The sequence below is a fragment of the Nannobrachium achirus genome (genome assembly GCF_963921795.1).
Source record: "Nannobrachium achirus genome assembly, chromosome: 10".
Classification (NCBI taxonomy): Eukaryota; Metazoa; Chordata; class Actinopteri; order Myctophiformes; family Myctophidae; genus Nannobrachium; species Nannobrachium achirus.
This window is the reverse complement of record NC_137819.1, coordinates 19,073,261-19,087,353: the sequence shown is the minus strand read 5'-3', so window position 1 is coordinate 19,087,353 and position 14,093 is coordinate 19,073,261. Positions and strand designations below refer to the sequence as shown.

General features: G+C 42.9%; 1 protein-coding gene across 1 annotated transcript in view; it reads right to left on the bottom strand.

The window, feature by feature from the left end:
- Positions 1-14,093, bottom strand: part of LOC308293415 (aminopeptidase Ey-like) — a 52,937-nt gene that overhangs the window by 804 nt on the left and 38,040 nt on the right. The window contains exons 15-19 of the mRNA XM_080735925.1: positions 4,517-4,608; positions 4,010-4,120; positions 2,806-2,973; positions 1,306-1,446; positions 568-631 (exon numbers count right to left, since the gene is read on the bottom strand). Coding sequence (XP_080592051.1) covers positions 568-631; positions 1,306-1,446; positions 2,806-2,973; positions 4,010-4,120; positions 4,517-4,608 — 576 coding nt within the window. The remainder of the gene's footprint in view (positions 1-567; positions 632-1,305; positions 1,447-2,805; positions 2,974-4,009; positions 4,121-4,516; positions 4,609-14,093) is intronic.

The window sequence follows — 14,093 nt, the reverse complement described above, 5'->3', positions numbered from 1 at the left end:
CTGCGGATCAAGCTCGAAACACGGCACGCTTTGAGCTTGTAGATCTGATACTTTTGCTACTTTTGAATTTGAATGCTGAAAAGCAACAGTTTTGGGCATATGAGGTTTCCACCCAAAAGAAGAAGAATTAATTACATACCAAAAATAAATGTGATCTAAATAACTATACTAGATAACAATTCAGTTGAAAAGCTGACTCATTAGAAGCAGAAGAAAATGCCACTTGAGATAGACAAGGTAAAAAGCACATGCTGTTTGAAAAAAAAAAAAATATATATAGGCTATATGAATAATTAATAATAATAATAATAACCGAATCTATGGATAGATCAATTTGTAACATTACAGAAGCACCGGCACCTTATTATAGACTAAGTGGGGTTGCCGTTTTTGCATTTTCCGTATCTCTTATATTAGCAAAATGCAGGCACGTGATTCCTGATGAAGCCGGTCGAGTGTTCTCTGGCAAAACCTCTGGGGTTTCTATATAAAGAATAAAGTTGGACAAGTACTATAGTGTGGTTGCTAGGGCAACCACACTAATAAAGCGAGAAAGCAGCCATATACCTGTTTGTACTCGAACTCAGAGGAGAAGCGATTGGTCACGTCATAGATCAGGCTGAATCCATAACTACAGACACAAGGGAAAGCAAAAAGCATTTAATTGACGTCAAAACCTGCTCATCACTGTAATTGCCAGATTTGCCACCAGTGTCCATGTAACAAATACAACTGCCGTGTGAGTTATTTACCTGGTTTACAGTGACCGTATGCCTTTTTTTTAAGATACAGTATATGGACCCTATACTCAGTCATTGAACCTAGCCTGGACCCTATACTGTATACTCACTCATTGAACCTAGCCTGGACCCTATACTGTATACTCACTCATTGAACCTAGCCTGGACCCTATACTGTATACTCACTTATAGACCCATACAGGATGTGCAGAGAATGTTAGAGAGGCAGGGGCTAAAACTTCTAAAAGGGCCTTTTGGTGGAAATATCGAAAATAGCAGACCTCCAAGCTTGTTGTGAGCTTGGAGGTCTGCTATTTTCGGTGCGTAACAACAACACTCTGAACTTCTTTCAATGCAATTCTTTCAACATAAGATCCTGCATTCTGGAAAAGTTGGACAAGGCGATGCTCTTGAATGCTGCCTTCAAGTATGACATGGAAAGGGAGCATTTGCATTTCTTTCACCATAGTAAAAACGGCATTAATGGTTTGGAAAGGGCACGGATAAAAGGCCCCTTTGATGTCTATGTGTGCACGTGCCTGGACCCATATGTCAGTATACTCACTCATTGATAAGGTCCCATTTTGCTCTGAGGAAGTCCCATGCCAGAGGCTGTCCGATGCGGTTAGTGGATATTTGGTTGATGATATAGGAGGCTAAGTACTGCTTACTGATCTTCTCTGGATCCAGACAGTAGTCCATATATCTGCAAACACATAACCCATAGATCGGCCATTTTCACAGTATTTATCCCTGGGACAGATTCAAACTAAATCTAATGCCTAAAATTCCAAGTGCTTGTCCCTGCAGTTAAAATATGATTATTTTGGGGGGGTCGCTGCCTGAAAGGTTTGGGAACCCTTGATATAGAACAGTGGTTCTCAACCTGTGGGTCGGGACCCCCAGGGGGGGTCCCCACATTATTTTGGGGGGGTCCCCAGCTGATTAACTTCATGTGCAACATTGTTTTCTCTCAGTAAACAAACCAACATAAAGTTTCAGTGTATAGAAGGTATCTGCACATTTCTAAAGTGACAATTTAAGGACTTTTAATATGTCTAAAATGACAAATTAAAATGGTCAAATTGTCAAATATTAGAGGCTTAAATTGTGAAAATAGCCGATCTACATGCTCACAACGCCTCGCAAAACAATAGAACTGTGTTATACAAAATGTAATGCCTCAACTGTTAGTGCTCGTAAGGGTTCAGGGGTCCACTGTTAAAATATGATTCTTTTGGGGGTCACGGCCTGAAAAGCTTGGGAACCCTTAATATAGAACATCGGTCTTCAACGTTTTGCAGGCCAAGGAAGCCTTAGCTGAGCTAGAGATGAAAACAGCAGAAAACAGCAGCACACCATATACAAAAATCCCAACACACAAAAAGAAAATAACATAACATGATAAATAACAGCCAGGGAACAATTCCCAGCAGCGTAGGAAGTGCATACAGTGTTACATATTGTATACTCTATAAAGTATATACATTACATAAAGCACTGTGATGAGTTTTGAGCTTGTAGATCTGCTATTTTTGCCACTTTTCAATTGGAATCCTGAATTAGGCTATCTTTTGATATTTTTGAATTGGAATCCTGAAATGTAACATTTTGATTTTATTTCAAATGCATTTAATTTTATTTATGTTAACTTTATGAACTTAAATACAAATACATTGTTGGACATAAAAAAAAGAAATACTAACATTTCTATACTAGTCATTCAACTAACTGAAATAATTAAAGCGGGTTACGTTTGGAATTGTAACAGCTGAAAACAATAATATGTTTGTATTCCAATATTAACCTGCGGGCTGCATTAAGTGAAGGTGAGGGCCGCATGTGGCCCCGGGCCGCTACTTGCCCGTTTATATGCCCTATAGCCCAGGGGTCTTCAACAGGGGGTCCGAGGCTCAGAGTTACTACAGGGGGGTAGTAACTCTGCAACACAATTCTATACAATATGTAATGGGGGTCCCTGCTTTATCTCCCACTCAGCTAAGGGGTCCTTGGCCTGAAAACATTGAAGACCCCTGCTATAGCCTACATGTCCTGCTGTACGGACCTGTTGAGCAGCCATGGCTCCCTGCTGCAGGCCAGAGCAGAGAGCAGCATGTCCCCATCCGAGGCCACGGTGGAGTTCCGGTACATGGACCAGCCAAAGTCCCACTCCTCAGCGCCCCCTGCTGCTATGGCGCTGCAGTACACCGTGCCTCTCAGGTTGGGGTGGATGCTGTGGACCAGGGACGTGCAGAGAATGTTAGAGAGGCAGGGGCTGAAATTTCTAAAAAGGCTTTTTGGTGGAAATATCGAAAATAGCAGACCTCCAAGATCACAACGTGTCACAGCGCGACACATTGTGAGCTTGGAGGTCAGCTATTTTCGGTGTGTGATACAACACTGAACTAGTAAGCATTATCAAGTCAATACTGGAGATGTGGCGTAATGGCATGGATTTCTACACAGAGAGGGCAACTTCTTTCAACATAAGATGCTGCATGACAAGGCAATTCTCTTGAATGCTGCCTTCAGATATGGCATGGAAAGATCGGGCAGTTGCTTTTCTTTCACCATAGTAAAAACTGCATTCATGGTCTGGAGAGAGGGCACCTTTTTCAGGCAGATAAAGGGGCAGCGGCTCAAGCCCCCTTTGATGTCTATGTGTGCACGTGCCTGCTGTGGACATATAGGCGTTGACAGCAAGAATAACACCAATTATAGTCATCACTGCAATATGCAAATTTCCTCTTCTACCCAGGATTTTAACACGGTTTCCTGCGCACGTGCTGACATCTTTAAAGGGCCAGTTCACCTCTGGGACAACCAGATCTTATTTTATTGTTGTTTGAGATCAACACAATCCAAAAAATAACTCAGGATTGTGTTGATCGTGTCCCAAACAACAACAAAATAAGATCTGGTTGTCCCAGAGGTGAACTGGTCCTTTAACCATTGAGCTAATAGGCCTGGCTTTCTGCCCAGGGGATACATTGAAATCTGTGTCAGATCTATACGTCTCGATTTTCACCACGCTGCAAGCTTGCCCAGCACAACACTTGGGGAACACTTCAGCAGTCTGTAAACAAGGAAATACTTATTATAAATGTTATTGAGTAGCCTGGGTAATAAGCGGGATAACGACTGGCTCCTTGGTCTTTTGTAGCTTCGCCTCGGGTAGTTATAAGGCTGTCGGGATTGTTATTTCTCGAGAAAGACCGCAGAGCCAGTCGTTATCCCTTATACCTATAACATTAATATTATTAACATACGGGTTCCTGGTGGGGTCGCTCATCCACTGTCTGAACCAGCCAGTCACCAGCTCCTCACATCCCTCCACTCCAGTGCTACAGGCCATGAAGATGGCGTTCACCTGGTTGTACCTGCAGAGAGATGGACGAGAACAAACACTTGACTTCACACATCATGGGAGCGTCCTTCATATCTTCCCAGTCGGCCAGCAGAAACCTCTTTATCCCCATAGTTATGTACTTTTTCAGTTTTGTATGTGTCTATGAAGTCAATATTACTCTAATAGACCACCGGGTGGGGTTATAATGTGCAAATTTTACTTCCCTGTGCATTTCTGGTTTCCTCCTGAAAGAGGAAAGCCTATGAGTCAAAAGAACCGGTCGAAAAACACTGATTTAATGATCATAAAATAAAATAAAAAAACGTTTTGTGTTTTGTCTTAAATCCTTTGTGTGATGCTGTGGCATGATCAAGTAGGGCGTTAATTTACATAAAGCTGTATAATCTTTGCAAGTAAATCTCCTTACTGGTCAGAATGTCCGTCTGGGATCTTGGTCCAATTGGCTGTGATGTTCTTGAAGTAGTGGAACAGGGGAGTGACCTGTTTCTTAATGTAAGCCTGGTGAATGAAAAGGCCTCGAGGTTATGTCATTTTATATTTGTTACATTGATTAAAGAAAGTAAAATACAAAAGCCCCTGTGAAGAGTTCCATTACAAGAAGAGATATTTATCTACATTTTAATAAATGAGGCACACATACTTCAATTCACTGATGACCAGCATGCGATTATTTATCATTGAATAGTAGAAGTGACAATGCAATTTTTTGTTCCTTTATTTTTTTTTCATGTGATCCAAGATTTTCAAATTATTGAAAAATTGCAGATATACAAGCTCACCAGGTGGCACCGAGTGCCGCGCTGCGAGCTTGTAAGATCTATTATTTTTTCAAAGTCATGAAAATTTGTGCAACTCTTTGAATATTTGCATTTTTTAACCCTTAAGTTCTGTTCAGATTCACTACACCTTCGTTCTGTTTGGGTCATTTTGACCCGGGGGATATTTGGTTTTAAAAAAAACAACACTAATATAAATTTTAACTTAACAAATCATCATGATACATTGACTTTGACTCAATACCAAACAATTCATATGATATATATGGTAAATGTTTGCATTTCTGCTTTGCTATATCACATTAAACACTGAAAGAGCTAGGCGTTTTTTACTGATTTAGCTAAAATTCATGTAAAAAAAAATACTTTATTTAATACTACATGCTTATAGGAAAAAATGAAAATCAGACAATGTTTTTATGAACTTTTTTTTTTTTTTTGTTCAACATGCCCATTAATTGAATACGTGTGGTTCAAGAACAGGACGTCATTCTCACATAGAGCTGAACACACATGTGAACACACATGAACGTCACATATGAATATACACTTGAACATATACACTAGGACAGAGGTTTTCAAACACTTTGGTCTCAGGGCACCCCTGTAAACAACATTTTCATCCACAGCACCCCTGAATTACAGTGTTATTACTTTACAACACTTTATGTTTATGTAAAATAATGTAAAATTTTCCCTAAGATACAGTACAGTCAGAAGGAAAACCTCAGATAAGTGAGGGGTGAGGGTGAGGGGTGAGGAGGGGAGGGGTGAGGAGGAGAGGGGGTGAAGGGTGTGGGGGGGTGAGGGCGATAGGAGGGGGGAAGGAGGTGACTGTGTCTGTGTTAGTATACAGTCTGTTTAAAATAGCTACAAGTTCTGTGACTACTAACTATACTTTTTAAATAACTACACACACACACACACACCTAACCCCCCCTCCCCTGATGCACAGAAATACAAGGAATCATGTACAAACAAAGATACACAATCACCCCCTAACCCCTTCCACCCCTCACCTCACCCTTACCCCCTCCCCTCCAAACCCCCCAACCCAACCCAACCACACCTCCCTCCCACCACCCCCCCGCCACCCCAGATGCACAGAAATAAAAGAAAGCATGTATACCAGGGGTGCCCAACCTTTTTTGACCCAAGGTCTACTTTGAAAATGTGCCACCTAGCTGAGGGCTACCAGCCCAAAATGTACCGTAACACCCATTCAATAGGCTATACATGTGAAAAACAGAAAATATTAATAGATATTATAACATTGTCAGGGGCGGGCTGGCCATCTGGCATACAGGGCATTTGCCCGGTGGGCTGGTAGGCTAGGGGGCTGGGGGGGCTGGTGTAAAAAGAAAAAAAGAAAGAAAATAGCCAAAGTTCTGACACATTTTGGCACTAATTTATATGTGCCGCCCTCGACCGGTAGAGTATCTTCGCGCGTGTTGGTTGTGGGGGCTGGTCTGGCCAAGATGCCAGGGCTGAATTTTAGTCCCAGTCCGTCCCTGAACATTGTACTCACTGTACTGTACTGTAATCATACTGTATAGTAGGAATTGTAATTGAATGAAACGATTGCAACTTCTCACATTGGGCATACAGACAGCATGACCATTTATTGCACACTCTGCATACATGCACTGACAACACACTCACACAAAACCTGTGGATTTATGTCAAGTCACTGATAGTTCTCTTTTTTATATAGTTTTTTTTTTCTTTTTCTTTTTTTATAGTTTTTTTATAGTTTTTTTTTTTTGTCCTTTATTCCATGTCAGTCTCTCTGCCTTAGTGGGAAACCTGGCACTGGGAAGAGGAGGCTAGCCTGTCAAAGTCAGGGTTGTATGAGCTGGTTGCAAGTTTTAGGCTAAATTAGGCAGGCCACAAGGTGCTCATCTGTGGCTCTGTACTTTGACTTGATGAACTTCATGTGAGAAAAAGCAGACTCACACAGGTAGGTTGATCCAAATAAAGCAGTTATGTTCATGGCACATCTCCTGGAGCGAGGAATTTCCTCCGCTCCATTCCTCCGCTCCGCTCCGCTCCAAGCCGACCCTATTGGGGCCGCGCGCCGCATGTTTCCAACAAAACAGAGCCGTGCGCAGTAGCCTACTAGTGCAGTGAAGCCTTGTTGGCACCGCGGAGACGGAGAGGAGAACAGACAGAGAATTCCCTTTATCACGATTTCACTCATCCACACACGTAGGCTATGTTTATAATACATAGCCTACCTTGTGTCAGTTAAGTTATATATCACCAGCCAGTCAACGGATACGAATTCAAGTGAGACTGATTGAAAAACACACGCCACGATTAATCAATAACCAGCTGGATTTAATATTGCCCGTCTTATTAAAAAATACAATGCCTTAGATTAGATGGCGTCTTTTGTAACAGTGAACGCAGGTCTCCATCAAGCCGAGGCTCACGTAACGTTACCGCAGGCATTTGTGTTGGGAACACTTGTTGTGCAAAGCAAAGGAGAAAGTGTTTCGCATATGGTAGCAAAATACTTTTTTTATTTTGGCTGGTGACTCTGATTGACGACCCTGAGCGGAGCGTGGAGCGAGCGCGGAGCGAGAAATGCGAAAATCAACGTGAGCGACGGAGCGGCGGAGAGCGGAGCGGTGCGGTGGCCGACCAGAGCGATGAGCGAGCGGGACAAGAGCCCTCTGGAGCGCGGAGCGGCTTTAGTTGCCGCTCCACTCCGCTCACATGCTCTGACTACTACACGTTGAGTTGAGTTCAGTCAACATCATCCACTCGCTCGGAGTCGTTTCACTGAAACGCCCGATGTATGTCCTTCCCCCCCCGAATTAATAAATTATTTATTTGAAATCATCTCGCGGTCCACTGGTAACCAGCCCGCGATCTACCGGTCGACCGCGATCGACTGGTTGGGCACCCCTGGACTAGAAGCTTGTAGGAACAAACAGACCAGCAGAGGACAATAGGAGGAGAAGGAGAAGCTTGATAGGGGGAGGTGCAACAGGGCCAGGGAGCTAGGTGTGATCCTGAACAATGGCAGCCATTGCAACAGGGCCATTAGCATTAGCACATGCACCCACAACACCTACTCTAATTGAATATCCAAGCTCAGCAAAGCTCAAGACAGACAAAGACAAATACAAATTGGATCTACTGAAAAATAATATAGAGACACTGTATGCTGACTGCAACAAACATAAGACAATAACAAACCTCATTTTCTTCACACATAGTCCTAAGGCATGGCATGAGGCCACTGAAGAACACTACCCAGAGATAAGAAACGTGGGGGGGAAAGATGGAGCTTGCTTAAAAATGGGACTAGACGATCATGAAACCACCATATACATTTTCCATAGTGGAAAAGTAATGATCCAGGGAAACTGGGCCCCTCTACAGAGGGACTTCACCCAAATCAGGGAGATAGCACACACAAAGCTGAGTCTACTGAGAGAGGACACCCACACAGGAACAGTACTGGGTAGCCCACCCCCACCAAACAGGGTCACAAAAGAACACACATTCATGAAATACACCCCCAACACAGATCCAGACATGCTTAACATGTTGCTAGAAAAATTCCATAAAATGGAAATAAAGCAAGTTCAGATGGAGCAAACACTCTTAGAACATAGGCAAGAACAGACCCCCAGTCCCAGTGCAGAGGAAGAGCGTGAGCAGCTTGCCCTTAAAGGAACTGTGAAACAGCTCCAAAACAGTGAGGCGAAGCTGAGGCAGGAGATAGCACAGCTAAAGATAACCATGGGGATGGAGTTAGGACAACTAAGAGAAAGCATGGAGAAGGAGCTAAGAAAGCAAAAAGAAACAAAGGAAAGGGAGATAGATGACATGAGGGAAAGTATGAGAAAAGACAGAGAACAGCTAAACATAAGGTCAGAAAAGGATATAACACATCTCTGGAGAGAGATAGAAAAACTCAAGGCTGAGACAAGTTTTCCAACTAGCGCTCAACAGGAAAGAGTAGAGCCAACAGAAAACATCCCAGGAAACCTCAACCAGCCAGAAGGACCTATAAGTCAAGGACCTTCCCTAGAAACCTCCCAACCTGAAGAGCCAGAACACAGCCAGCCAGAAAGCCCGGAAATCATACTTTTGATGGACTCAAATGGGAAACACGTGGATGAAAAAAAGCTCTTCCCGAAGCACAGAGTCAAAAAGATCAGATGCAGCAACACCAGAAAGGCAATGGAGCAGCTGACAAAGGACTGTCTGGGTTCTCCCAGTCACATAATAATACACACGGGTACAAACGACATATGGAAGCAGGAAAACTACCAGATGGTTGCGTCGGCCAAGAGAATGATGGAGAAAGCCACATCAACATTCCCAGACGCAAAAGTAGTCATCTCTGCACTGCTACCCAGACGAGATGTCGAACCTGGCTACATCAACAAAATCAACACACAAATTTCCCACATTTGTGCAACGAAGCAGAACGTTAGCTTTGCAAAACACCCAAGGATGACCGGGAATTGCCTAGAGGACAAGGTACACATCTACAAGCATAAAGTCCCAGCTTTCGTAAAGAGCCTTAAGGATACGCTATTCAACCGCAGCCCCAGACAACCCATTGGACCCAGACATGGGGGACCCTCTGGATTCCCTCCTGCTTCACACAGACAACAGCGTGCTTCACCCAGACAACAGGGTGCCACACACAAGGGTAGCCCACTCACACCGCTGATGGCCATCCCCACCCGTGCACCATTCACACCCCCAATGGCCCACCCATTCACTCATGCACCAGCCTCACCACCACCCACTCTCCCACACTCATACGCACATGCAGTGACCGGAGAGATCCCCAACATACACCTCTTCCAGATGATGAAGGACTACTGCGCATGGTCCCAGAGCAGAACCCATGGAATCTAACAATGTGAACTATGGAGTACAAATCTCTCACTATATCATCCTGGAATATACAAGGACTGAAGTCGAGAGCCCTTGGCAACAAGAGCAGAACCCCAGACTTCTCCAAAGAAATTGCGAACATGGACATCATTGTTCTACAAGAGACATGGCACAGAGGTGACTGCCCCACGGGCTGTCCTATTGGCTACAGAGAACTTGTGATACCATCTACAAAGCTAGCAGGGGTCACCCAGGGAAGAGACTCTGGAGGTATGCTAGTATGGTACAAATCAAAACTAATCCACTCAATTAAGCTAGTCAAAACTGGAGCTTTTTCTATCTGGCTAGAAATAAACAAAGAACTAACCACAACTGAAAAAAATGTATTTCTGTGTGCTATCTACATCCCCCCGATAGAATCCCTTTATTTTAAGGAAGACATGTTCTCCACTCTAGAAGAGGAAATTAGCTATTTTCAGGCACAAGGTCACATTATGGTTTGTGGAGACCTAAACGCCAGAACAGGACAAGAGCCTGACACCCTCAGCACACAGGGAAACAAACACTTACCAGGGGGGGAAAACATCAGCTCCCCAACATGTCCCCCGAGAAACAATCACGATAAAGTAACAAATAAACATGGGTCACAGCTGCTGCAGCTCTGTCGCTCACTGGGTCTGTACATAGTTAATGGTAGGCTCAGAGGGGACTCCTTCGGCAGATATACATACAGCGCATCCCTTGGAAACAGCACCGTAGATTACTTTATCACTGACATAAACATGACATCTCTCAGAGCTTTCACAGTCAGCCCACAAACGCCCCTGTCAGACCACAACAGAACCACAATCTACCTAAACAGATCAACACACAGCCACGAAAAACAAAAACCAAACAAACTACACAATGTTAGAAAACTCTACAAATGGAAGGAAAATAGTTTAGAAGCATTCCAAAATGCTATTAGGCAAAAACAAGTCCAATCACGTCTAGATCAGTTCCTAGGAAAAACCTATCAAGAAAACAACGAAAGTGTAAACAGGGCAGTAGACGACCTAAATAATATATTTGACCTTACAGCTTCATTAGCAAGCCTAAAGGTATCAAATAGGAGAGCCAGGAAAAAACATGAGAACGATAAATGGTACGATAACGACTGTAAGAATCTCAGGAGTAAATTAAGGAAACTATCAAACCAAAAACATAGAGACCCAGACAACCAGAACACACGTCTCCAATATGGAGAAACACTGAAACAATACAAGAATACAGTAAGAGAGAAGAGAGATCAACACACCAGAAACCAACTACAAGATATCGAGGACTCCATACAAACAAACAGTTTCTGGGAAAACTGGAATAAACTTAACAAACTAAAACAGGACGAACTGCCCATCCAAAACGGAGACACATGGGTGAACCACTTTTCCAGCCTCTTTGGCCCAATAGAGAAAAACAAAGAGCAAAAACAGATACAAGATAAACTGCAAAACCTAGAGTCAGCCATAAAAGACTATCAGAACCCATTAGATTCCCAAATCACCCTAAAAGAACTCCAAGACAAAATAAAAACAATAAAAAGTAAGAAGGCCTGTGGTGTTGATGGCATTCTTAATGAAATGATAAAATTCACTGACCTCAAATTTCAACTGGCCATATTAAAACTCCTTAATATCGTGCTCAGCTCTGGGATTTTCCCCAACTTATGGAACCAAGGGCTGATAACACCACTCCATAAGAGTGGTGACAAATACGACCCAAATAACTACCGTGGGATCTGTGTAAACAGCAACCTCGGTAAAATTCTCTGCATGATCATCAATCACAGAATTCTACATTTCCTCACAGAAAGCAACGTCCTGAGCAAATCACAAATTGGCTTCCTACCAAACTATCGTACAACAGACCACATCTACACCCTCAACACCCTTATCGACAACCAAATAAACAAAAACAAAAGCAAACTATTCTCCTGCTTTGTTGACTTCAAAAAAGCATTCGATTCAATCTGGCACAAAGGTCTGATGTACAAACTGTTGGAAAGCGGTATCGGGGGAAAAACCTATGACATCATAAAATCAATGTACACAAACAACGAATGCGCAGTTAAAATAGGAGGAAAACGCACAGACTTCTTCCCCCAAAGCCGGGGAGTTAGACAGGGATGCAGCCTGAGTCCAACTCTCTTTAATATATATATAAATGAATTGGCAAAAACTTTAGAACAGTCTGCAGCACCAGGCATCACCCTAGGCAAAACAGAAGTCAAATGCTTACTCTTTGCAGATGACCTGCTGCTACTGTCTCCAACCAAAGAAGGACTGCAGCAGCAACTTGATCTCCTACACAAATTCTCCCAGACGTGGGCCCTTACAGTAAACTTAACCAAAACTAAAATCATGATATTTCAAAAGAGATCCAGCCGCCAAAACCAGCAATTCTTTCTAAATACAATCCCATTAGAACAAACAAAAAACTACACCTACCTTGGCCTAAACATCAGCAGCACAGGAAACTTCAACCAAGCTGTAAAAGACCTGAGAGACAAGGCAAGAAGGGCTTTCTATGCCATCAAAAGGAACATCAAAATAGACATCCCAATAAAAACCTGGCTAAAAATACTGGACTCTGTGATAGAACCAATTTCCCTCTATGGTTGCGAGATCTGGGGACCAGACGCAAACCAAGACCTTGAAAAATGGGACAAACATCAAATAGAGACCCTGCACACAGAATTCTGCAAATCAATTCTCAGAATTCAGCGGAAAACACCAAATAATGCATGCAGGGCAGAATTAGGACGATACCCTCTCATAATCAAAATAAAAAAGAGAGCATTCAAATTTTATAACCACTTAAAAGAAAGTGACCCAGATGCACTTCATAACAAGGCACTCACACACAGAGAAACCCTAGAGAGATGCCCCCTCAGCCAACTGGTCCGGGAACTCTGTACACAAACACAAGCAGAGCCACCAGACAGACAATTCACTGGACTAAACCAAATTATAAAACAGCAGAAAGAAAGCTACCTGACACATTGGAGAGAAGCAACCCAAAAGCAGAGCAAACTAGAATGCTATTTGGCCCTAAACAGAGAATACACCATGGCAGAATACCTGAGCAAGGTGGCCGACCCAAAACAAAGAAAAATCTTGACTAGGTACAGACTCAGTGAGCACAGTCTTGCAATCGAGAAAGGACGTCACAGGCATACCTGGCTCCCTAGAGAAAACAGACTTTGCACCCACTGCACACAAAATGAAGTGGAAACTGAGCTACATTTTCTAACCACCTGTCCGCTGTACCAAGACATCAGAGACACATACTTCCCACAGATCATAACCACCCAAGGAGAGTTTCAAAATATGACCAATGATGAAAAACTCCCATACCTGCTGGGGGAAGTAAAACAATGTGCAAACACAGCAGCAAGATTCGTGAGCTGCTGTGATAAGAGAAGGATATCAAATGGAACCCAACCACCTTAAAAACCATTGTATATATCACTGCTCTGCCTGCACGTTACCGTGATGCATGAAAACTGTTTTCACCTGTATATATTTTGTTCTGATTGTATTGTATTGTATTGTGTACATTTCTGCTTTGGCAATGTAAACGTATGTTTTCTCATGCCAATAAAGCCCTTTGAATTGAATTGAATTGAATTGTGTGTGTGTGGGGGGGGGGGGGGGTTCGGAATTGGGCTTTGGAAGGGGGGTGTTAGAAGTGGGGGTGACTGTGTGTCTGTGTTTTGGATTAATGCTGTGTATTTCTGTGCATCTGTACTTAAGGTTCAAAAAATATGAGAGGGGTGTAGCATGGGTGTAGTGCAAAAATATTTGTTTTACATGTTCATCTCAGAAGAATCTTTAAGGCCAGTGAGTTTCAGGTGGAAATTTTTTAAACTTCTACCTTTTTTTTCCAAATGAAAATGTAAACCGGGTCAAAATGAACTTAAGGGTGAGAACATTTGTAACTCAAATTTTGCTTCGGGGGGTTCCCTGGAACTAAATACTTTGATATTTTTCAAAAAAATTCAAATTTCAAGATTTTTCAAAAATAGCAGATCTACAAGCTCACAGCACGGCACTCGCGCTGTGAGCTGTATATCTGCTATATTTCAAGAGTTAAAGCACAAAGTAATGCGTAATAATGCGTTCCCTAAATGGGTTAAACCCCCTCCCCTTGTGAAGAACATTCATGGGGGGCCTGCAGTGAATCCTTGTATCCAGGGCCTAGAATACAGTATGGTGCGCAGGGGCGTCACACCAAATTCTGGGCCCTGGGTACAAGGATTCACTGCGGGCCCCCCATGAATGTTAACTATTGAAAAAT